We start from the raw sequence: 25268 nt of genomic DNA, 5'->3' as shown, positions 1-25268 counted from the left end.
GCCTGCTTTGGATTCTGTGTCTCTGGCTCTCTCTGCCCCTCCCCTGCTTGTGCTCGGTCTGTCTCTCTGTCTCAAAAATAAACAAACATTAAATTTTTTTTTTTTAAAGAAAAACAAACAAGAAAGGGAGTGTTTCTTTAAAGAAGTCAGGCATTTCGCAGAACCCAGGCTAGAAGTGCATTGTGAGCACAGGGGGGATAGAGTGGGGGGGACATCATTCAGCGGCTGTCTCACCCAGTCTCCACCCTGTTCATCTTTCCTCTCTGTAGTCTGGCTTTCGCTGCCTCTGGTAGGTAGCAGGGCCGAAGATGCTTCCAAACACCTTCTCAGATCTAACATCTCTGAGCTGCCATTCTAAATCCCCAGGAGACAATGTGATTTGTTCCCCTGGGGCCACAAGGCTAAGGCCAGGGAGTGTGGGTGTCCATTCTCAGAGAAGGCAGAGTTTGGGTGGCTGGGCAGACCCCCAAAGGTCATGCTGGAGTGCTCTGGAGAGGTGTCCAGCTCTAGATATTGTCAGCACCCATGTTCTGGAGAGACGGTGCTGAGAGGTCTGCCCTTTAAAGTAATACATTGGCTTCGCATTTATAAGTCTTCTGTGGCGTTATTAAATCCATAAATAAAGATTTAATCTTTTAAGCTCTGCATCGTGAGGGCAGAAGTTAAAGGGCAGGCAGAGGAGAGCTCATCAACGTTGGTTTGGTGGGGGTTAGGGGGGTAGCAAGGGAAGAGCATCCAGGCTGCTGGGGCAGAGGAGGAGGGAGGAGAGGTGGCAGCTGCTGATAGGGGCTAAGGGTGGAGGGACCCCCCTGGCCTGCCCTCCGACAGAAAAGCTCTTGCACTGGAGACCACTGCCTGCAGAGGCAGCCAGAGACAGGCCGGACGGCGGGTCCTCAAGAGAGCCATCCTGAAAGCTGGGAGAACTATCAGGAGTGTCAGCAGCTCTCAAAATGAGCGGGTTTTGACCTGAGCAGGTAAAGAATGGGAGCACTGTTGGGGGAGGATCCCAGGAGCCTGAGGGAAGGAAGGGGAGTGTGCACAAGGAGCGGGACTGAGCCTGGAGAGGACGAGCCAAAGGGCCCTGCTTCCTGCTTAGCCCACAGCCCTGTCCCAGAGGAAGCCCCGACAGCTTCATCCTCACATCTCTGCGCTTCCCTCCCCGCCATCCAGGGCTCACGCAACGTTGGCTTATCCTTGATGAAAATGGCAAGACGATCACTTTGGTTTCTCCGGCAGGCAGACATGAAGACCAGCACCAGGGAGGAGAAGATACTGAGCACAGAGCAGAGAGCTTGGGAGTTAGGGCAGGAGACTGGGGGCCAGAGTAGGGGAAGGGGAGCCCTCTCCACCCGGCCTTGTGATGGGGGCAACGTCTAGACCACCCATCTGGGCTGACAGCTGTACCCGGAGGCCTGGGCCGCTAACCGTCGTAGGGCCAGGTGTTGGAGGCAAATGTGGAGCTACTCTTTGAGCTTTTAGCCCCTTCTCCCCCATTAGGACCTCTGCTTTCCACTGTCTTTGGTTCAACCCAAACCAGAGGTCACACCTGTCTCTGCCACGTGACGGGTTATGGAGGGTCCGACAAGGGGCGGTGAGGCTGGTGTCTGATGATAGGATTCAGCTACCAAGCCTCTCTCCTTGAGCAGCAGATAATTTAGTTTAATGAATCTGGACAGTTCACTGGATCTGCCCACACAGTTCCACTCACCTTCCAAAACGCTTCCAAAATAGCACTAGCTATTGTACAAGAGCCAAAAAAAAAAAAAAAAAAGCAAAAAGTAATAAATGACAAGGCCCCGGAGATTTCTGCCCTTTCAGAAAAGTCTGAGTGAACTTTTCTAAAGAAAATTTAAGCCAAAAGAAAAAAAAAAAAAAAAAGAAAGAAAAGACTGTTTTTGTCTTTCTCATTGAGGATTCAGGCCAAGAAAGATGCCCCCAAAGACAGGTGCCCACACGCGGGAGGCAGAAGGACCGGGATTTTAAACTCTGCTCCTCAGGCTGATGTCATTTACACGCCGTCTCAGAGCTGTTCTCTCCTCAGGGTCCTCCAAAAGCCATTCCTGATGTCTGCTACCCCAGCAAGGTAACTCCACAGACTCGGCCCCAGCCCCTGGCAGCTTCCGATCACACTGACGCACAGTGTCACGCAGGCAAGGAGGCCACCCTCCCCAGGTGCACCCGCACGCGCACACACAGCGACAGTGCCACGCTGCCCCTCCGCTGGGTGGGGACCCCCTCTCCCCAGGCCTCCAGTGAGAACTCCCCGTCTCCTCCACAGCCCCCCTGTGCACCGCATGCAGGAGCCAGATGTTCCGTGGGCAGCCCCCTCCGTGTGTGACAGGCGGTGATTACCGTTGCCAGCCCCACATTAGGAGAGAATTGAATGGGAGAGAGCCCCCCTCCCGCCCCGGGCTCCCCACAATAGCGCCTTTGTGAGGTGCTTCACCGCCTTTCTTTTCCTTCCTCACCAACCTACGTCAGGGGCAGCTCTGCCCCGGGGAGAGAAGAAAAGAAGACAAAAGGAGGATCACAGGGCCCTGGCTGATCCACCCTATCCTGGGCGTGGGGTGGGGGAGCGGGTGCACTTCAGGGAAAAGATGTGCTCCTTTCTCCTCCCCACAGTGAGGACTCCCAGAGCTTCCTGAGGCCTGCTCCCCCCCCATAAAGGCAACAAGGTCTTGTCCATCACACGTACATGGCCTTGAGCGCTGAATGGGGGCATGAGGCTGGGTGGGGCCTAGCCCCGAGCTCAGCACATTCCTGGAGGCAGGAGTCCAAAACCCAGGGTTCTCCTCCTCTGCTCCCTCTCCCTTCCCCAGATGGCCTTCTATAATTCCAAGCCAGTGGCCAGGGCAGGAAAGGGTTAGGTGTCCAGGACTTCCTGGACAGACTCCAGCCAGGTTCCAGGACTGCAGCGGGTAGGTGGGGGTGACCAGAGGGCTGTGTTGGGAAACTGGGAAAACTAACATCTGGGGCATGGTCATCGCCCCTCCTCCTTGCCCAAACCGCAGACGCCGTGGCAGCAGGGAAATCAGAGCGGTTGGGAGCAAGCTGGGTTGTGTAACCGAGCCCTGGGGACGGCCCCAAGCTGGAGAGGGGAGCGGGGTCTGGGGCCAGGACAGAGTCCACCTCCAAAGTGAGACTAAAAGTTCCTTCTGGAAACACATTTCAGGGCTCTGGTCTTCGCCCTGCACTCCAAGGCGACTAGAATCCATTTTCTGGTCCCAAACCTCTGAGAACTAGAAGAATTAGAAGCTCTGCCCGCCGGGCCTCAGTCTCCCGGCCAGGGGTGGGGCACCAAGAGTGGCTCTGGGCTCTGGGAGGGGCCACCGTGGATCAGAGGTGGGTGTGGAGAGAAGCCTCTCGCCCAGCCTCCTGAAGTGGCGGGATTCTGTGCTTCCCCAGGGGCCTCACAGTAAAATCTGTAACTGGAGAAGTCCCCTCTCCCTCAGCAAGGAAGCCCAGCCAAGTCCCTACTGTGGCTTAAGGAGTGGCAATGGGGTGGAGGAGGAAAATGGAGGGTCATGGGGAGAAACTCGATCTGAGGGCTACCCCCAAACAAACGCAGGCAGGGAGCAGTGGATGTGCCTTTTAATGCAAAATGTTGCAATACAAAACGACGTGGAGAAAGTCGTGTTCTCCAGGGCGCTAAGGGGAGAAGGGAGGCAGGGCAGAGTTGAAAAATCTCCTCCCAGAACTCTGCCCACCCCCCCAACCACCTTCCCCCCACCCCACCCCACCCCACGTGCCCGGACTCACACTGAGGCAAGAAATACTTTTTGGCTCATTTGCTGGGGTGGCCCCCATACAAGGGTCAGAGCTCTGGGTCTTTGTGGTCTCTGGTCCGAAATTCATTGACGTAAGGCAGGAGAGGAGCGAACGCTTAGGGTCTTCTCTCTTTTAGCTCTGAAAGGATTTCTCAAGATCTAAAGTCCCACAGGAAACGAAGGGGCTGTGAGAATCTGGCTTCCATTGGCTGCCAATATGGGCTCGGAACCACAACTTGCCCACATCTGGAGAATGAGAAGCAGGAAATGGTGTGGGGATATAAATGCGTGGAGGTGAGAGAGATTCAAACCCCAAAGCTAGGTCCTCAGACTTCTTCCTCTTTCTTTCTCATCTCCAGCTTATAGACAATCTGGTAGCCGTCGTCCCAGGCGTAGAGCTGGCGCTCCCGGGGGTTATAGCGGAGACTGGCATGGGCACCGTATCGGCGGGGGAAATAAGGGAGTGCCGCCCTTTCAGGGGTCAGCGTGCCACTGGCATCAAAGGAGCACTGGATGCGGGCCCGGCTGGCAGGGCGGGTGTTATAGACAACGTATAGGGTCCCACAGATGACGAAGGCGGCCTCGGCATTCTCCCTGGGGCACGGGGTGTCCCACTGCTGCTCTGTGTCCAGCGTCTGTGGGTCCAACTTGGCCAGACACAAGTGCCTGTCATCTTCCCGAGTGGCATAGACAGCCCAGAGGCCCTCCTCGTCGGCTGCCAGGTCAATGTACGTGTCCGCTGTCAGCCCGTACGGGGGGATCAAACCCTCCGCCGGGAATACTGAGCTGTCCACCACCGTTCGGTTTGCCAGATGGAATTTGATGAGCTGCAAAGTGTTCTCCAACTCCCCTCCCCCTCCGGGTCCTCCGGGAGGCCTCCGGGCATAATAAAGAAAGCCACCATAGACCAGCTGCCCCGTGCCTACCCAGGGGAAGGGCACCCGGACCCGGGAAGCTTTCCGGGCGGCCATGGCAAGGGTGAAGTCCCGCAGCCTCGGGAAGACGAAGGCCGTGTCGTTCTGTGTCCCATCTAACACGTAGATCCTCTCTGCTGGCCCCATTGGATCCTTGGTCCACAGACCAGCAGGGCCACCGAACCGCTTCAGGATCTTCATTGATCTCACCTGAGAGATTGTGTAGCCACAGTCTGGAAGGAGAAAAGCACAGGGCAAGGAAATACAGGCAAGAGTTAGAGGCCCATTGTAGGAACACCCCGGGGTGGGGCCATCTGGAGGACAGTGGGCATTTGCCAGTGGATGCCTCCACTCTTACGGAGCACAGGAAAAAGGGAGCCACCGAGGCCTGGGTCCCCAGAAACTCTTGCAATGGACCTGTCATTGTAGAGATTTCCCTAAAGCAGATTCCAGAAGATAGCGCCAAAGCGGACTGGGGGACAAGGAGAGAAAAGGGGAAGCAACAAGGAAACATACACGTTCTGAGAGTGTTAGGGGCCTGCTTTTGGACCGCTTACCTGTCAGCATGTCGTACTTCTCGTTTCTTCTGCCCTTGCCTTTGATCCCAGGGCCTCCGGTCACTTTCTCATCAACCTCCACACAGGGTAGTGCTGGGTTCTGGGTCTCCAGATAGTCAACCTCCCGCTCTAGCCGGTCCACTCTCCCCGAGATGGTGTCAGCCTCAGTTCTGAGCGCCTCTCGCTCCTTCTCGGCCACCTCCAGCAGCGGCAGCATTTTGTTCTTGAAGTCCCTCAGCTCAGCAGCATGCCGGCTACTTTGGTCCTGGCACTGGGCCAGCCGTTCCTGCAGGGATGGAGGCCAGACGAGAGGCTGAGGGGTTACAACTCCCAGGCAGGGAGAGAGGGAGAGGCCCGACCAGGGAGAGAGGAACGGGAAAAGGCACAAACTCAGCCAGGCATCAACTCCCTTGCAACCCCCACAGAAAGGAAACCAGATGTTCAGAGATGCTAAATGTGCAAAACGCCCGGCTCAGAGCACCTAGGCCCCTACCCCCGCTTCGTGTCCTCCAGCCCATGTTCTCTGTGAGCAGCGCCACTGAGTCATCTGAGCCTCTGGGGCGGCCTAAGTGCGTGAGGGCGGGAAGGGGTCTCTGCTCCACTGTGCAGTTCTCCCTCGGGAATCAACAGACTTCAACTTGGGAACACCAGAGACTTCAAACCGTTTAAAAGACAGGGAGCTTGTCCACAGGGAATTGCTCTGTGGACATGGGGAAGGAGGAGGGCTTGCAATTGCAAGGATATTCTTATTAAAAGATAAGAGTTCTGTGTAGCTTCTTCCAGAGCCCCATCTTGTCATCCCCAGATCCGTAACACACGGGGTGACTCAACAGGAGATGTGGCGTCCTTCCCGCCCGGCCCAGGAGAGAAAGGAGTCACTCACCTCTAAGGCGGCTAGTCGGCGTTCCATGTACTCCACAAGGTGGTGCTGCTGTCCTTGAAGGGGTCGCAGCCGTGACAAAAGGAACAAGATGAGGAGAGGCGTGCAGGGCCCCATGGCAGCAGGAGAGGGAGCGTGCAGTCCTGTGCCTGTTCCACTCAAGCCCGCCGGTCAGCTTCGGAGGCGGGGTGGGGGCGGTGCCTTCTCCCTTTCTGGATCTCGGATCTCTCTCACTACTCTGGAATGCTTTCACAGTCTCTTTACCTCCCCCACCCCCTCCTCTCTGCCTGGATTGATCAAACACAGATGGCCCTATGGTAAAGCAGCCAGAAGCCTTAACCACCTCCCGCCTAGGCTGTAGGCTCCCCAGGAGAGGGGAAGGAGATGAAACCCCAGGGCAGAGGCCTTGTGAGCAGTCACCCAGTAAAAGGAGCCAGCAGCGGGAGGCAGGGGTCCCAGAGTACACTCGGCAAACTCTGTTTCTGCTCCAGAATGCCTGCTTCCTTCCAGTGCTGGCTTCTTAAGAAACATCCTTCATTAATCTTTTCCTTGCCCAGCGATAATAGCATGGATTGTTTTCTGCCTTTTCAGTGGAAGCTGGGAGCAGGGGAGATGAGGTTGGAGGGGAAGAGGTGGGGGGAAAAAGATCACAGTGGTCAAGTCTTGTCCACCTTCTTCTATAGCTCATTGGCGCCATCTTGTGATAAGCACCTGGTGTCATCACGGGATTCCTAGGGAAACCATGGCTTAGACCTCACCTCCTGTGGAAATTTTTCCACAAAGCAAGCCAAGCGGATTGAATTTACAGGGGTGTTCATAATTAAAACACAGATTAAGGGGTGCCTGGGTGGCTCAGTCAGTTAAACATCGGACTTTGGCTCAGGTCATGATCTCACAGTTCATGAGTTCGAGCCCCGCTGACAGCTGAGAGCCTGGAGTCTGCTTCAGATTCTCCCCAAATCCTCTGCTCCTCTCTCCCTCTCTCACTGCCCTTCCCCTGCTCTCGCTCTTTCAAAAATAAGTAAACATTAAAAAAAAATTTTTTTTAAACACAGATTAACCCACAGACTACCCACTCACTCAAGGGGTTATCCCAACTCTCTCATTTAGCTTAAGTAAGAGAATATCACTGAGATTTAAACAACTAACAACAAAAAAAAACCCAGATCATTGAGAAGTCAGCAAATTAATCCTTGATTATCTGGAAGTGAGATCGACAGCAGGGCCTTTCTTTTCTACCTGAATGTTTCCAGGTATATTCTCTTACCAAAACTGGGGAATGTTCAATGAGTTCACACTCATTTTATGCTCATTTATTCAGGAAAAAAAAAATTTTTGAAAAATCTAGATGTCGCAGTCTAAATCAAAATAAATGTATTCTGACTTCCCTGCTAATGGGAGAGAACAGCCTATTGATCGTTTCTCTTGGTTATGGTCCAAAACCCTAAATGTGTCTCATTTCTATCTCCCAACCATGACTACAGGACCCCACAATTAATTAATGGCCACTCTACGGTCGATGTGGCCTGAAACGCATGTGTCAAAACAAATCAAACGAGTACAGCATATATTCAGAGACTTGCAGTGATCAATCTAGACAAATCTAGACAAATTTTATTCACTTTGGCATCAAGGCAGATCTAATCAGAAGGGCTCCTCCTCCAAAAGGACTATGCTTCTAACAGTGCAGCTTGAAAGGAGGGACAAATAGCATCTTCTTGTGGTGTTCTGACCTCCAGCAATGATACTTCAGATGTTTGGTGGAACGCGCTAGGAAACAAAGTTTAATTATCCCGTGTCAGAAGTTTCTGCCTCTTTCAAAGGGCCAGAACCAGAGACGAGCTTAAGTTAGAGCCCTGGACACTCCATTTGTGAAAAGTGTTTCCTGCCAAGCCCCGATTCGCCTCCGTCGTGGAGGTTTGTACGAAAGATGGATTTGCCTCTAACGTGCCACTCATGTTCGGATGCAACGCATTTAGCCACTCCAAAGATGCCATGTGTTCATCCCCTTTGCACCCCTCTAAACAGAAGTCAAAAACAGCCACATGAATCAGAAAATTTACCCATTTTATTGATGCATTGCAATTGCTCTACGTTTTACCATATTATGTAGAAAATACTGAAAATACAAGCTACTTTGTAAAACCAAAGACAAACATTGAATCCAAAGATAAACTATGTTTTACACAATGGACCCTTTTCCCGTAGTTAGTATTAAATTTTAAATATCTATTTCTTTTGTTAAAATGATTATTTTACATACTCCCTAAGTACATCTGCATTACAAACATAGCTCGATAATTCTCAGAAACTGTTTCTAGAGGCTTGTTGTAAAAGGAAGCGCACAACCAGAAAAGGGAGAAAGCAAAAAAAGTTTAAATCGCACACAATAACTAGCATATCAAATACATTTAATAAAGTTGGAATTCCATTGCAATATCAAGGATTCAAAGCAGAAATACTAACATTACATATAATGTACATATAATGTACTGCTACATGTAGTGAGATTATTTTTCAAGCTGAATCAAAACCACACATTATATAAAGTTTAGCAACAAACGACCATGTAGACATGCTGCACCATCCATCAGTTAAAAACAAAAAACAAAAAACAAAAAAAACCCAAAAACCAAAAACCAAAATAAGGAAGCAGGCTTGGGCCATTCCTGTCACCGAGAGGCAATTTCATTTCCTATCCTAAAACAAACCAACCTAACCAGTGGGTTTTTGCATAATAATGCTGAATAAAACACACATTACTGTGCTTGCCTGGCTAAGGGCAGTCGAGCTGAGCCCCTCTAGTGGAGGACGATGGATGGCCAGAACTGTTTGAAATGGAGTTTTTATTCCTGGGGCTGGTATCTGAGCTGAGCACTGACAGCAGTATCCCCTCCTGGAAGCTATTAAAGCTCTGGAGTGATCAAGTGTCCCGATGAGCCCAGAGTGGCTGTACTTAGACCGTCCCCGCTTTCCCTCTCACCCTGAAGGGGAGAAGCTGGAAATATAAAGTTCAGAAAGGACTTAGAGCCTTATGCTGGTCTGAAGTTAGGCTGCTATAACCCAGGCGGGCTGCTCACCGAATTCACAGGGCTTCCCCCCGCCCTGTCAGGGCTGGCAATGTTAATAAGCCCCAGGGACAGAATCTAAAGCCACATTGAGCACATATACATTCAGCAGACACAGATGGATATTTATCTTGGTAAATCTGAAATGCCAATTTGCAGACTAAGGCTGAAAATTTCTAAAATTCTTAAAGCCACACACACAGCTAGTAAGGTGATTAAGATAACCCTACAAGTTCTTGGTATTTATTGTCTTTTCCCCATGAAGTTAGTGAGACTCGTATCTTAACTGGTATCTACTTACTGGACAGGGGGGCAGGAGTGGAGTGTTTTGTGGTTTTTTTTTTTTCCTGCATCTCATTTGTTACAAAAACAACAAATCTTATCCCTTGTAGAGGAAAGCTAAGGGACAAAACATGTTTCTACTAGAAACCAGATCTGCCTTTGAGCAAGAAAATCAATGTGTGCTTGGCAAAAAAAGGAAACAGAGATCACACACGTTGACCAGAAAACCGTATAACGCTAAGTGACGGAAACTATACAAACTGCTTGGGTATCTTCACCAATACAGTGGCGCAAACACAGCTCAACAGAATGACCAAAAGGAAAAAAGAAAAAAGAGAAAGTAGAAAACACCAACATGTTCCTGGTAGGCTGTACTGACTATGCCCCATCGTGGAAGCCCTTACTCTTCGCAATGAAGAAACTCCAAATACCTTGACAGCTCCTCGGTGCTCAGCCTGGTACAGAGCTTGCTGACCAGGCTCCATGAAATCTCCCATCTCCATCCTGCACCTCCTGACACCATCTCTACAAGGAACCAGTCCTAGACTTAGCCCTCCAGTACAAAATTTTCAATTCAGATGGAACACTTCTACATCTCAGAGTTAACCTTCTTCCCCCAAATCTTTTATGGGCAGGAAACATCCCCATCCCCAGGACCCTCCACTTGATCCAGATCCATGCAGGAGCTGAGAGTACAAGGACAATTTCACAGCCCCAAGAATGTACAAGTTGTTAAAAAGAAACCTCAACAGCCTGATGACTGAACAGGCTTTGGTTCCTTCTTAATATTCTTCACCGGCTCAGAAACCTTTCTGTGAGTTCCCGGTCACCAGCGGCATCACAAAACTCCTCCTCGTAGTATGGGGACATGGTAAGCAATACAACAGGCTCTTTGGTATAAACAGATCTGTTATAGGTTTTTTTCAACAAGCAAATATTTTACTAGGAATGTCAACTATTTGCAGGAAGGACTGCCACATGGGAAAAGGAAAAAAAAAATCTCATTCTAAAAGTGATTGCACATACTCTGAAAGAAAAGAAAAGAAAAGAAAAGAAAAGAAAAGAAAAGAAAAGAAAAGAAAAGAAAAGAAAAGAAAAGAAAAAAGAAAAAGAAAAAAACCACATATTTTTATATTGGCTTGACTCCTCTCACCTGCTTCCCAAATTCCCCCAGAAGCAAGGTGGCAATGCACCGTGAGAGAGAGAACCACATGGGGGAAATGCTTCTGTGAGAACGCAGCTGAGATTCCAAACTGGAAAGGGGCAGAGGTGGTGGTAAAGGAGAAAAGCTGCTGTTTTTATTTTTCAATGTCGGCAGGAAAACGGACAACAATGCATTTACACGACACAGCTACTAATCCTGTTCTGATAAATCCCAGTGAACAGCTTAGGGTCCACAAGGGCTTGCTGGTCCATCCTAAGGCAAGCTCACTGTAAACTCTATGAACCACTACATTATCATATAAGGCACTACAATAAGGGAAGGAGGAGAAAGGGAAGAAGAGACACACACTGAACAACTCCTCACCAGACACACCTGTGCAAAACAATTCCAAGGGTCTCCTCTCCTTGCAGGCAATGCCCCTGCTCATTCAACACTACAGTAATATGCTCTAATATAATTGCAATTAGTTCACATACATTCCAACAAGTATCAGTTCATTTTGGTTTAAATACAATGGAGACATCAATTCCATCTCCGGGGTAACACTGGAGGATCAGATACACACTAAATACACAATTCAAGTGTAATCACTACACATTTGATTACAAATGACATTTTGGGTTAGCAGGAAAAATTGCTTGTTATATTTTTCTAATCAATATGTACATATTTAATTATGCAAAATATTAAAACACCACCATTACAAAACTTCTAAAATATTTTTAAATTCAGTAATAAATTTTTAAAATATTTTTTGCAATTCCTACATGCACTTATTGTATAAGTCTTAATAAGAGAGCATTCAATTTGCTGCTGGCATACAAAGGAAGCTACTTTAAAGTATAAAAGCTATACACAACGTTCTGATCTGGTTTCATATTCTTTAGCTTTCTCCCCAAATAAATCACATAGAACAGAAGGGAGAGATGAGGCAAAGAGAGAGAGGTGTATTATTGAAAATTCATGTTAATCTTGAGGCAAAGCTCACCGATGCCAACAACCTTCAGGCAAAGCTCATCAATACCAGTCTCGCATAATACAAAGAGATTTTGCATATAATAAGACAATCACCACCATACAATAATAACCACCGTAATGGCTTTTCCAATAATAACAATTAAGCTGAATCAGAGAGAGAAGGACTTTTAAAAAATAACTTAAGAAGAATGCATGGTACTTCATTTAAAAAGAACACCTAGTGCTTTCACGGTAGGTATGGATTCTCTCACACTAAGTTACCAGCAAATGGTGAGCTGCCTTTTTAACACACTTTAAAATAAACACAGGAGCAACTGAGAGAATCCCAACAGTAACACAGAGAGCCGTATATAACCAGTTTTGCAAAAATAACAATTGCCCAGTACGTTTAATGTGACATGAAAACAAAACTGAAACGCTGTTAAGTCTAATGTCCCATAAAGAAAGGTAAAATTTTGAGGAGAAATGCCTGATAGTCAAATGCAGACTTGGGTGCGCTGCTCTTAAAACAGGCAAGTGAGTCTTGGTTTTCAAACAAGTACAAAGTATCGATTTCTCTTTTCTCACTTGTTACCAGATTTCAAGTCCTTCTATCAGCATTTTTCCTCTGACCAGCAATTACAATAAAACAAAGTTAAATAAAGAGGGGCTTCACTCATTTTAAAAACATTTATAGAAATCAAGTCAGAGAGAAAATATTTTTCAAAGGGTAACTTCAGAATGATCTCTCTTCCTTGGTAACTGCAGAAGATGGGCATCTGAACTCTTCCAAATACCAAAAATGCTGTCACAAAAATAAAGAATTTAAAAATAGGGCAGACTTTGGGAGACTACAACAATGCAGTCAACACGAAGACAGGTTTCCCCAGAGAAAACCCTTCTGCTTCAGTGGGCCCCTGCAGAACAAGTTGCTGGCTAAGGAGTTTCAAGAGGGGGTAAGGGAGGAGCTCATCATAGCCTGTTACTAAAGATTCTGGGCCAGGAACAGGCAGCCATGACACCTCCCTCCCTCTGCTCACCAACTACAAATAGGAATACTGGCTGATCTTGGTAGGACTCAGTGGGTATCCAGTGTAAATGGTTGAGCCTCGGGAAGACCCAATGTAGGACTGGGTGGCAAACTGGTGTTGGTACTGAGCAGGGGCCACACTGGCAGAAGTGAGAAGGCTGGGCCCAACACTGACAGGGACCTGATGCACCAGAGTGCTCGGGTGGGCGGTATAGGCTGCGGCATGCCTTGAGGAGCCCTGGGGGGAGAAGAGATGAGCAATGGAGCTGGTGGAGCCTAATGCAGCAGCAGAGGTGGGGGCAGCATACGTATACAGGTGAGGCTGGCTCGGCAGGTGAGCAGGGGCGGGGGCCAGGTGTGGGTGCCCCGTCGAGTGTAGCGGGCTGCCGTGCTGGAAGGCGTAGGGGGCTTGGGAGAGCGGGGCCACAAACGCCTGCTGCCTGCGGGGCGCAGGGTTGCTGCTTCTCTCCTGCGAGGTTGGAGCTGACGATGACTGCTGGTTCTGGAAGGAGGAAGAAGGGAGTGAGGAACCTTGAGGTCATTCTGGTTCAGAGCACCAAAGGCCAAGTTGAGAGCTGAGGTTCTAACCTGTACTGCTCCTGGGCTGCCACAGCACAGAATCTCCCAGCCTGGCAATGCCGTCAGAAGTCAGCCTTCATCCCTCCACCTCTCAGCAGAACAGATCCTAACCCAGCCCAGATAGCAGCAGTCTGCTCTTAAGTGTGACAGAGGCAAGGGGTTGGGGGAGGGGGGGGGAGGGGGATCGAGAGGTCACAGGGTTACCCACTCCTGCAAGTCAGTACCTGTTGACTCAACTCACCCTATTCTGGCGCCAGTGAATTTGAATTTTTCCTAACCTTTCTTTCTTGCCATTGTTTTCTTTTGTTCTCCTCTAAGTTCTTCATATCCCTCTTGGCTTGTGGAGCCTAAAACACATGCACTAACTCGAACTTACATTTGCACTTGCATGTGCTTTTCTCTCTCACACACACAACACATACTCACTCACAGTTACCCCCTCATATACACACTTTCTCACCACTGGTAGACATCATACAAGCACCGGAATTTTAGCTGAGGAAAGAGTGAATAGTGCCCTTCCCCGCTGCATCGGAGAATCGGATAGCAGGGGGCGGGGGGGGGGGGGGGGGCGGCGGGGGGAGGAAGCAAATCCCAGACTCAAGCCAACACATAGGACTCGAACCAGTTTTTTACTGTCTCTTGCCTCAAGTAATCAGTGTGAGGCTCAGGTTATTTATGACCTGGGAGATAAAGGAAGAGAATTTGGTCTCAAAGCATGTGGTAGTACAGAACTAGGCACGGACTAAAGTATCCGAAGCTTTCTGAATGCTAGACATTTCTCTAAGCTTCCGGGATAGACTGGCAAAATCCAACAGAAAACCTGGAACGTACATCAACACACTTCTAGAGGGAATAGAGACACAGCACACGCGGGTATGACGCAGGCCACAGAACACCAAACTGACTGACACAAGAGGGGCTTCATCTGGCTTTATTCAGCAGTCCAGCCAGAAGCAGGGTTCTCCAGAGAGTAACAACAGGGAGGGCCCCAAACAGAAGGCAGCAGCCCCTAGCGCTTACCTGGCTAAGGTTGAGTGGCTGTGCCGCACTGGTCCCCCCGCGTTGAGCTCGATACCCTGTGGGAGTGATACAGCATCCAGATGACTGCCCGCTCACTGAGGCCACTGGCTTGGACTTACTGCTCAGGAGACCTAAAAACGGGTCAGACCTGACTTAGTTATGAGTAGACATCTGCTCGGCAGAGTTGAGTTAAACCTCAGATGGCATCACGTTAATCAGTTCGGGTTTGTACAAAGTTTGCAAGAGTTAAGGTTTCGTGTATATCTTATTTCCTCAATTACATTTACACCAGAGAAACAAAAACTATACAACCCATTTCTTTTCTGTCTTGCTACAAAGCTCCATAAAGGGTCTTCGAAAGGCTCACTTTCGTAAATATTATCTAATCTCCTGTAACGTGCAAGGCACTACTGGAAATACAAAAACCAGTAGGACATGGTCCCTACCCACAAGGGGCCTAGAGTCTTATGGAGGAAGGGGTTAAACAAGTATAGACATGACAATCGGAAGCTGAGTAAGATGCTGGTAATACTTAGGACATTTAGGTGTCAAAGGGGCTTTGAAACAAGGCTAGATCTTTTTGGGCACTCACTATCTTCAAATTCTAAGAAACTGCAGGGCAGTTAGCTTTAAGCAAGATCAAGGTCAACCTGTTGCTTCCTTCTGCGGTCCCACCAGGAACACTGGAGCATTTACTCAAGGATTTGTGGAGTAGCCTATATTCTTTGGACCCAACAGTGTAAAGAGCTCCTAACAATGTTATTCAGTAGCCTGGCATCAGGAAGTTCTGCCTTGTCTGCAATGGGACAGTTGCCTATTTCTGAACCCTGTTTATGTCTCTGGCAGTAGCATAATTCACAGTAAGTCACCAACTCATGTAAGTGCAGCACTGATGGCTATACTGGCGCCAAAAACTGAAGCTCCCCTCCTTTGGTGTAGAGAGCTGCCCCTGTCTAGAGCTGCCTAGACAAGAACTACACTTCCCGGGCCCCCTGGCCTCTAGGTGGGGCCATGTGATTAGTTTCCACTCTTTCCAGGGCTAAAGAGGTAAAGAAATGTGGGTCCCTCCTCCAAACTCTTTCTCCTTCTCATTGGAGGCTGAGGATTTCTGGGCTCTGATCCTTAACTCACCACAGGCCCATCCAGAAGGAGCACTAGCACTGGGAAGTCATGTGAGGAAGAAGCGAACTTCTATTATGTCCCCAAGGGAAATGTGGGGCTTGCTGTTATAACTAGCTTTACCTGATAACTGGACCAGAGAACCTAAGCCCAGCACCTAACTGCAAAAAGGATGGTGGAAATTAGGTTGATAATAAAAACCACAAAAGTATCACTGCTATGACACTGGGTAAGAAAAGATCTAAGTACATATCATTTTCTTAAAAGATCTTTTGCAGTCATTTTTAATATTATCAGTTCCTAGTCACACTGGATTGTCAAATTCAAATTACCTGTGGCAAAAAAAAAAAAAAAAAAAAAAAATTGCCTGCTAATTCTTCTGGCCATACAATGGCTCTGGTCTGCCTTCTCCCACCAACAGTGAGTATATTTCTGGGACTACAAAATTCACTTTTATGTTAATCCAAACAAAATAAACATAGTATGATAAACTGATTGCCAAAAACAATTTCACACGACAAGCAACTGATTTCTGAATTAAGTAACTGGTCTCGACTATTGGCATAAGTAGGTCATAGCAACATATTAAGGGTATACACGTCAAAGGAGAATTCGACCATAGCTGTGAAGATGCTCACCTGAGGCCTGGGTTGCTACTGTGCAGTCACCAAGCTGAGTTTTCAGAGGAGGCACAATGATGGTGCGGGTGCCAGCGCCATCCCCCACAACTCTGCTGGGCCCCTCCACAAGGGGTCCACTATTGCCCCGGAGAGCACTCAGGGTATCAGTGGAATACGGGCTGCTCAAGGAAGAGTCAGAGTCTGGAGAATCATTGACAGTGACATAACTGATGACATTAGACCTTGCCTTCAGGCCAGAGCTGAGGAGAAGAAAATACGTGAAAATTCAACCCATTTCTGGCAGTGTTTCTTTGATAATCTCCGGTCCTCCCATGATGACAATGATGACGACGACGACTATGACAGTAGAATAATTCTAGCAGCAGCAAGCTTCTGAGTGCTTATCATGCATCAGGCACTACGCTTACACTCTACATACTGTCTCACCGAATCCTCACAACACTTCTATGAAGTTGGTACTATCACCCCTGTTTTGCAGATGAGGAACCTGAAGCACAGAGAGATTAAGACACTTGGCCAAGGTCACTCAGTGATGAGCGACAGAGCCAGGATTCAGAGCTGGGACACAATGATGCCAGCACATGTCTCCTACACCTCTTCCACGGCCCGTTAGCCACTTCCGCTCCTGATTGTCTCCACAGTATTCTTCAGGCACCACTCTTCCCCACAGCATCCTGCTAGGCTGTAAATGGTACCTTAGTATGTCTAGTCAAACTTCTCACCACACTTTTTTTTTTTTTAAGTACTTTCACAAACTGAACCCCACCTTCCTAATTTTCCTGATTTTTTTTCAATAGGCTTGGCTCCAGTCAAAGCCATCCTGCTGGGTTATATAATTTTTGCCACTATAAGGCCACTTTTCCTCACTGGAAAGTTTAGTTTTCTTCCCCAGATCAGTTCAGAAACCGCTTTCAAAACTTCAAGTCCACTTGCCATTTGTAAATACCATGTGTAAAAAGCTCTCTTGAAGTACTTCATTCTAAATTCGCTCTCTAATTTCATTTAAGCTTCATTTATATATAACTTTGTAAAGTCTCATAAGTTACTGTCATGTGTGAATCCTACTTCCTCAGGGAAACACGGGGTTATTCTCTCTTCTCTCCTCTAACACTAAAGGACCAATGAAGAGAGCAATATAGAACAATCAAAGCAGTTAACTATGCTAGCACTAAGAGAGAGGTGCATGTAACAGTTCTTGAACGTATCCACTCTCTCTTGGTTAACTGCCCAGTTAAGAACTTGGATTAAGGTGCTGAGATAAGAGGAAATTATCTGGTACTTATATTCTTCAATTTTCAGACCATACGGCAGAAGGAGAAAAAGAAGGTAACCCTACTCAAAGTTCCACCTCTTCCAAAGAGGCCTTTGCAGATTAAGAAATTACAAATAACTTCCTACCTACTGGTTTGTTTCACTGTTGTTTATATGCTTCTGCTATGGCATCTATTTTCAGACTCTAAAGGTCCTTAAAAGCAGGGGATCATGTATATGGTATAATGTGCATTCCAAACCAGAGTAGCTGAATATGAAGCAACTTAATATCCACTTTCTAGCCAACATAACTGAAAGACTGACGCTCAGTCTTGGAACATGTCAACGACATGTCAGACAACATGATGCTCAGTTATGGAAACTTGAGTGTTCTGACTCATGTGTCCAAGGCCATGCTTCCGAATACCTTTTCTCAGTCCTTCCTTTCAATAGCCCAAACACCTGCCGGGAGCCACGAGTCTAAGACTTAAGGGTAGGAGCCACTGAGCCAGGGAACCATTTACCTATCTTACTTACCTAGTGGGCTTATACTTGTTGTCCTCTTCCTCATCAGTGTCACTGCGGATGGTGATGACACTCACAGGAGGGCTGGGAGTATCTGGAATGATGATTGGCTGATGCTGATCTGAGACAGGGACTAGAGAGTTATAAGAAGATGTGGTACGGAGGGGACTGCTCCCAACCAGAGAATAGACTTGAGAAGGCAGAACATCCAGAGAGGACCTGTGGAAAAAGGTCACAAGAAAGACCACTCAGTTCTTGACCCCCAAAACTATCCATCTTTCCCTAGAACTCTTTCCAGCTTGCTTTTTGATTCCTTTTTTTACCTGATCATTAAGGCAATACACTTAACTACAGAAGTTGCAATAACAAACTAACCGCTCTAGTCAGGATTTCCGGGGACAACAACCCTAAAATACAACACACATTTTGGGTATGCCCATGGTTAAATCTCACCCTGTAGAGTGGCCAGAAAAACAGACACATTGGCCTAAAGAAGGCCTGGGTTCAGAGGGGCAGCAGAGAGAGGCTCTGCATATCCAGGACACACCTGATACGCGTGTCCAAGCAGAAAGGTTAGCTCCAGCACAGATGGCAGCTGCCTGCTGCTTCACACCACAAGCATCTGTACCACAGCGCTTTAAATGCTGGCAGCATCTCTCTCGTACTGGCGATTTTGACCACCAGCTCTCACACAGACTTACTTAGAAGAGACTGGAGCAGACTGCTTATTCTTCTTTGAAGGGAGGGAACCGGATTGCTGTTGTCTGACAACATGGGCAACACCAACATTCAGGGGCTGAGCAGTGGCCAGCGTCACATGGTTCGTCAGCAAGGACGGCTGCTGCATGATAGTGCTGTACTGGCTGCCATGAGAGTGGGCATTCCTGTATCAACAGAAACACACACAGAAGACTGAATGCCTAAAACACTGGGACATGAGGACCAAACAGGCATTAAAAGCAATTAAAACAACCAAACAGAGCTGCATTTTATTTTTAAAATTGGGCACCTGGACTACAAGGCTCTAAGTTTTCACCATATGGTTTCTTATTGTGTAAGTCTTTAAATCTGAAGTAAACGATTCCTGATCTCGGAACCTACTGTCTTCCTGTATTCAAAGTTTTCTCAATACCCCATCTCCGAGACCAATAAGGTTCTTTTCTTAAAGAATCTGAAACAAAGATACATCTCTCTTTTATCTTCGTCCCAGTCATCATCAAGCACTCCTACCCTAAGGGAACTACGCTTGCAAATATCCCAGAGAGGAACACAGGATACTTGCCTCCAGTCTGTGAGCTGCTGGCCACTGCCCATGGCCTCTGGAATCACTGCTGTGGGCTGGACAGAGTTGTGCAGAGCTACCCCAGGCAACTGTTGCCAAGTTGAAGGCAGGAGAATTTGTTGGGTTCCTCCAGGCCAAGCCTGCTGTAAGGAAACACACACAAAAAGATCCAGACTTGACTCATTCTTGGCTTTTTCTTTTGTTTTTTAGATGAAAGAAAAATTCATATCTTTAAAGAAGTTGCTTGTAGATTGTTAACTTGCAGAGATCAAAAAAGAAAAGTCAGAGGGGCTCAAGGTTACAAGTCTTGTGAAAAGGGAAAGAGAACATGTTGCTTTCTCTCAGCCACCTCTATAACATGACCACCAGGGTATTAAAGAAAAGAGGATCCCTGTGGTTAAGAGTTCCTATTATACTGTAGAGCAAAGGAGTCCAAAAGTTCAGAGGTAAGCTCTGGTTAAACGATGGAGTATCATTTTTCCAACGATTCTAACAATATCCCTAGAAAGAGTTAAGACAGCTCCCTTGAGATTAAAAATAAGAATTTAAAATTTTAAGTGCCAATCAGTTAAGACATGAGGTCAATTCAACCCATAAAACAGAGGGGAAAATTGTGCCTTTTTAAAAGGGTAGAACTTGGAAAATGGAGCCAGATGTGGATGACCAAAGGCCAAAATCCTTCGGCCAACAAGCATATGCCAGCAAAAGAAGGCTAGCTTCATCATATACGGCCACGTGATAAATTAAATAAGGCAGCAATTAAAATATTTATGAAATAGATGCAGAGAGCACCATATTTTGTTCTTAATAGTTACCTAAAATATACTGTTTAAGGTATCATCTGCAGAAACATACTTCAACATAAAAACTAATCGCTATAAGAAAATACATCATTTCTAGTTTTTAACAAGCACTTGCCATAGACAGCAACAAATATGTTTTCTGAACTTCTTACAGAAATTCTGGCATTTTCTGAAAAAAAGGGGAACAGATTTGAAAGTTTCCTTTTTAAACTCAAATTCTACAGTACAATCACCTACAATGCTTGGGTACATATGGTTCTTTTCTTGAATTTCAAACTGCAAGGCCATCAACACACTGTTTTAAAAATATTTCTGCAAGTAACAGATCCACTTGTTACAAATACCGGTTCCAAACAAGAAGCCTTCAAAGCAGAGAAACTGCAAACACGTCTGCTATCATAAGCAGAATTTAAAACAAAATAAAACATAACAAAAAATAAGAGAAGGATGTTAAGTCACACCATGCGTCTTTCCATAAGCCAACACCTGCACAAGACAAAGCATGTAGTTTAATACAGAGCAAGAAATAACATTCCAACGTGAGGCAGAAATCTGGCGTTCCAAGCGACGAACTGTTTTGACAGAGGAAGAACAAAAATATGCAAAGCTTAGCAAATGACTAGTGCAAACTTAAGAGAAGCAGCAAAGGAGAAGTATCAACTGACATTCTCAAAACTATAGGTGAGCAAGTTAAAACCAGTGGCTTGGATCAATCAAACTGGAAATATATCTAACTTCCCTGCACTCAGGTTTTATGCTTATGCTATAATTCATGTGGAAGTGGACAAAGACTTTTAAACTAAAAACCAAACAAACTCCAACAACCAAAGTGTGTCTCTGGAAGTGTTTACACTCACACGAATCCTTGAGAAACAACAAAAGAAATGTAAAGCCACTTTGAAAGATGTAGATATCGGTATTCAATAGTATCGATAAGGTTTTCAAAAGCTCTCCTACTTTTCAATTTCAAGTAATGAAATGCCGGATGTCCAATAAACAATTCTAACTCCCCCAAATAAACCAAAACACATCCAAAGATCACTCTAAAGGTTACAAATCCTGAAATACACCTCAAAGTCCTACTTGTTTTTCCTATCTCTAAGCCCCATACTACTACATTTGCTGCTGTATTTAATAGCTTTTCCCCAGGACTTTTAGTAACAAAGGTCTTGTATTTGCATAAAGTTTTTCAGCCATATTTTTGCCTTTGTATAAAGACCTATTTGTAAGGTAATTAATTTCTCCATAAACTCCTAAAAATGAGCTCACCTTTAATCTCAACCAACAAATGAAATATCTAAAAAGATTCTAAAGGGGATATCTTTACATGGAAAATATAAGCTGCCACACGGATCACAAGTGGCAAAAAGAGTTATCTTCATATGTTTGTATTAGGAAAGTTAACATCAACTGGTAAAGCAATACATTAAGAGCATCTTAAACATTTCTACGTGCACAAAAGTTTTAGAAGCTTAAAATAGCAAATAAAGAAGGAAGCTAACTTGCCAAGGAGTTCAAATTTTGGCCATCCGGATACCTGTAGCCGAGCCAAACTAAAAGCCATTTCCTTCATTCTCAGGGATCAGAGGGTAAAAGGGCAGAAAACAGATAAGTCTTGAAGCTCTTCTGAGGCTACACCAAGAGCTTTTATCACACTAGGCTGGCAAAGAAGAATAAAGGGACCTGGCTCCTTACAGAGCCACACTGAGTATCAGAGTCAAACAGTGCTTCAGGAAATGTTGGGGAGGAAAACAATGAGACATTAAAGATGTAGCAAGAACACAGCCACAAGATGGCACATGCTTCCATGCCCTCTGCAAAGACTAAGTTAAAAAAATTTTTGTTTGAAAAATGAGAAAAACCAGAAGAAAACAGAACAAAAACAAACAGGAAAAAAAAAAAAGAAAAGAAAAGAAAGAAAGAAAGAAAGAAACCAAAGAAACTCCGTTAGTAACACAATCAAGTGAGGGGAATTACCAGTACAGCGGCAGTCTGTTCAACCAGCGCCGGCCGGCCGGCTGCGCAGCTCAGAGTAAAGGGCACCGCGTACTGCGGTGTGATGGTGGCTACTTGAGGGTGAAGAGTTGCTACCATTAGTGGTGTACAGCTTCCCTGAAACGTAGATTAGGCAGGTGAGTGAAACAAACACGGAGGCAGGTCATCTGGATTCAGAAGGGTTTCTCACTCCCCCCAAGATATTACCAACAAGTAGGAATTTCGTATCACCTAAAATGCACGTACAAACACAGCCTTCCCCTTCAGCTCTGCACAGCGCCAGCCCAGTGGGTCAAATGTCAGTGGCCTAAAGCAATAAAGTACGGGAATCCTTCTTGGGCCAGATTCAGAGGATCAGTTAAAACTCCGTCAACAAAGGCACCTATTTAGAATTCCCCTTCTTCCTCCTCACAAAATAAGGGTTTTGGACCTCCAGATTTCCTGTGTGTCATGGGCCACAGACATTTACACATAGAAAATTTAAAATGTGGTATCTGTTGCTTGTATGAATATTTCGTGATTCTCTTGCCCGTCTTAGTTGCATGTTCCATGGCACGTAGAAAGTGTTAATAAGGCTTTCTACAGCCTAGTTAAACACACAGAATGAAGGAATTGTAATACTCGAAGAGGCATCCTGATATGATCCAGCCTCTCTGCCATGACGTCATTCTGAAAGAGTGAGCGAAGGGGACACTAAAGGGAACCAAAGGGGAACGCTTCGTATTTAGAATCGAGATGTTGCTATGTATGTACAAAAAATTAACTTCATCCCACAAAATCTGAGGCAATTCACTCAGAAAATGATTTCTCAAGGTCTGGGTATTTATCCACATAAATCTAAGGAAGACACCAGCAGAGCTACAATAGTGTTAGGTATGAGTCATCATTCTATTATAGAGGTTTCACTTGAAGTCCACTGAATCAGGACCAAGAAAGATCTTACAGTCAAAGCAAATACCATCTTCCAGGACAAAATATCTGATTCTCAGTAGTGCTTCAGCAACATCGAGTATCCAAGCTGCTACGGCTTTTACCTGCGTAAGAACTCCCGACTGTATCTGTAGTGGCTGAGCAGCTGGCGCCTGGGGTACAATCGGCACCGCGTTATCCATCCTCACAGGGAACCCAGAATGCTTTGTTGTTGCTTGTAGTCCAGCTGTAGAAAACACCACCACAGTTAAACTGCTTTGCTGGGTCTGCGGTGTTGTTTGTTTAGGGGCTTTTGTTTGTTTGTTTTAGCTTTTCTGTTCAAAGAATCCACCACCCAGGTTAGCTGTACACACTGAAGACAAAGGAGTTTCACAGAAGTCTAGGGAGTTAAGAAAAGGGAGACTGGTTTGGCTCCCTTCAGGTTAAATTAATGGGAAAATGTTTGATACAAGAACGGATGGTTTAAGGGAACTCTAAAATTATTTTTTACCCTACAACACTTATAATACTCATCCTATTCCCATTAATAGCATAGGCAGAAGCAAACAAAAAACCTATACTTAAGTTGCATTCACCTTTTAATTCATTGGGGGAGGGAAAAAACTTGGGTTTTTTAAATGTAATTTATTAAAAGCAATGACTTGAATATAATTTTAACTTTTGCTTAATTATGACTCTTAAGAAAAAATACGAAAAGCTCAACAATTTATCACCTGAGTTATGAGTTACCCTTTGAAGATGTTTTACCTTACTCCTCAGAAAATATAACCCAGTTAACAAGTTACTTACACATTTTATCTTTAACTGGTATGTGGACTGAAGAAATTATAACCCAGGATAAAAAATATTAAAAAGGAGTCATTTTGGTTTACAGAAACACTTTTTTCTACTTATTTTAGAAATCTACTTTTGCTATTGACAGCTTTTTAGTAAGGCTCTTCTGCAACTAACTATGGAGAGGTAAGAAAATTAAGAACTTTTTGCTGCCTTTAAAACAGTGACCATATCTATCTTTTTATTCTGAGCACAAATGCTGAATAAATCCTTCCTACAAATCAGAATTTCTCATTCAGATGCAAAGATATTTCTCCTTCTTGTCAAGCGTTGAGAAGAGACACTTCAACTTCCTTTTAAACCTGCCCTATCTGCCTGGGTGGCTCAGTCGGTTAAGTGTCTGACTCCAGCTCTGGTTATGATCTCACAGTTTGTGAGTTCCAGCCCCATGCAGTGTCGGGCTCTGTGCTGACAGCTCAGAGCCTGGAGCCTGCTTCGGAATCCGTGTCTCCCTCTCTCTCTGTTCTTCCCAGCTCATGCTCTGTCTCTCTCTCCTTCAAAAATAAATACAAATTTAAAAAAAAGCTTTTTAAACCTGCCCTACCAAAACCCTCAATGTGGAGAATTTAAGTTTCTGTTACCCACTAATGGAAGTTTCTCTAATTCACTAATTCCTGCATTTTTGTTAAGTGGGGACACAAACATGTTATTTTAATTAGAGATCTTCTTCAGTGACATTTTCTAACCCATCGCTAATTTCTCGCAACATTGTTATAGAGATGCCAAATAAGCATAACTCCTAAACTCTGACACTGTAGGTTTTCAGCAAGTCTTCTAATTTTCTATTTCAGTGACTTACAAGTATTTTAGAAGATCTCATTCTGGAAAACACAATCCAGGAATACACAAAGTAACAGAGACAAGTCAAATCAGAATTAAAACGCTCTTAACAATAACTTTTTTTTAAAAGTGCTTCTTACATAAAAATAAAAGGTAACAAATCCAGATATCCACATAAAAAAATCTGCCAGCCATTCTTCATAAGGCTATGCTATCTAATAGGAAAGCTAAGCAACATCAAAATTCTTGTCTAAATTCCCACAACACTACAAGACAACATTATTGTCCTAGACCTCCTACAACTGGGCAGGAACAAAGGAGGTAAAATTTAGGAAGAAATGTTCATGATAGAAGTTCACCTAGGAGTCCCAGAATAATGAAGTAAAAGGGGACAAAATTACAGAATGATAGTTACCACTGAGCAAAACGTAGATCTATTTTGGGCAATCAGAATAGTACAGAAAGTAATATTTATAGTACTGACCTACAAATGTAACTAAATAAGTAACAGATTGCTATTGTAATTTAGGCTAAACCACAGCAGTTAAGCTAGTTTAAAACTAGCTTCTTCAGGAAACTACAAGTGGAAACAACCAATTACTAAAAGTAACACTTTTGGAAGGTTCTCCCTGAACCCTGAACTAAGAAATGATTAAAGTTTTGATTTGTTTTGTTTTGTTTTTGATGAATACAACTTGTTAAATAAAAATTCATGGAAAGTATGGGAGGAAGAATAAAACTGTCTAATTGATGAGGGTCTATTTTTCTCGAAGTATAGCATCTTATAACAGAGCAGATGGTAAAAGAAAAGGAGGCAACCTGGAATATAGGACTGCTGGGCAGAATCCAGCATACGGCTGTGGGTGCAAATCAACTGACAACTCTT

The 25268-nt window shown here is 45.6% G+C and overlaps 2 protein-coding genes across 11 annotated transcripts in view; both read right to left on the bottom strand.

The window, feature by feature from the left end:
- Positions 1 to 3761: 3761 nt before the first annotated feature.
- On the bottom strand, positions 3762 to 6642 carry OLFML3 (olfactomedin like 3). Of its 2 annotated transcripts, none has more exons than XM_003990487.5 (3): positions 6122 to 6642; positions 5239 to 5524; positions 3762 to 4914 (listed from the first exon to the last, which is right to left on the bottom strand). In XM_003990487.5, exons 1-3 carry the CDS (start codon positions 6233 to 6235, stop codon positions 4094 to 4096), a joined length of 1221 nt encoding a protein of 406 aa, XP_003990536.2. In that variant the 5' UTR covers positions 6236 to 6642; the 3' UTR covers positions 3762 to 4093. The 2 variants fall into 2 exon arrangements, with proteins under 2 accessions (XP_003990536.2, XP_044889248.1); XM_045033313.1 differs by lacking the exon at positions 6122 to 6642 and adding an exon at positions 5732 to 5800.
- Positions 6643 to 8168: 1526 nt separating this feature from the next.
- HIPK1 (homeodomain interacting protein kinase 1) overlaps positions 8169 to 25268 on the bottom strand; it is a 52490-nt gene continuing 35390 nt past the window's right edge. For 2 of the 9 annotated variants that reach the window (XM_011285077.4, XM_023259006.2), the window contains exons 9-16: positions 22873 to 22994; positions 21821 to 21955; positions 19041 to 19183; positions 18460 to 18642; positions 17771 to 17977; positions 15980 to 16221; positions 14223 to 14353; positions 8169 to 13122 (exon numbers count right to left, since the gene is read on the bottom strand). In XM_011285077.4, the coding sequence (XP_011283379.1) occupies positions 12634 to 13122; positions 14223 to 14353; positions 15980 to 16221; positions 17771 to 17977; positions 18460 to 18642; positions 19041 to 19183; positions 21821 to 21955; positions 22873 to 22994 (1652 nt within the window). In that variant the 3' untranslated portion in view covers positions 8169 to 12633. Of the gene's footprint in view, positions 13123 to 13208; positions 13331 to 13375; positions 13547 to 14222; positions 14354 to 15979; positions 16222 to 17770; positions 17978 to 18459; positions 18643 to 19040; positions 19184 to 21820; positions 21956 to 22872; positions 22995 to 25268 lie in introns of those variants that run through there. The other 7 variants (XR_006582882.1, XR_006582883.1, XR_002744663.2 and 4 more) reach the window with 7 other exon arrangements.

Source organism: Felis catus, chromosome C1, assembly GCF_018350175.1.
Source record: "Felis catus isolate Fca126 chromosome C1, F.catus_Fca126_mat1.0, whole genome shotgun sequence".
In the NCBI taxonomy this organism is placed as follows: Eukaryota; Metazoa; Chordata; class Mammalia; order Carnivora; family Felidae; genus Felis; species Felis catus.
The sequence above is the reverse complement of the archived record's forward strand: the minus strand, read 5'-3'. Positions and strand labels throughout refer to the sequence as shown.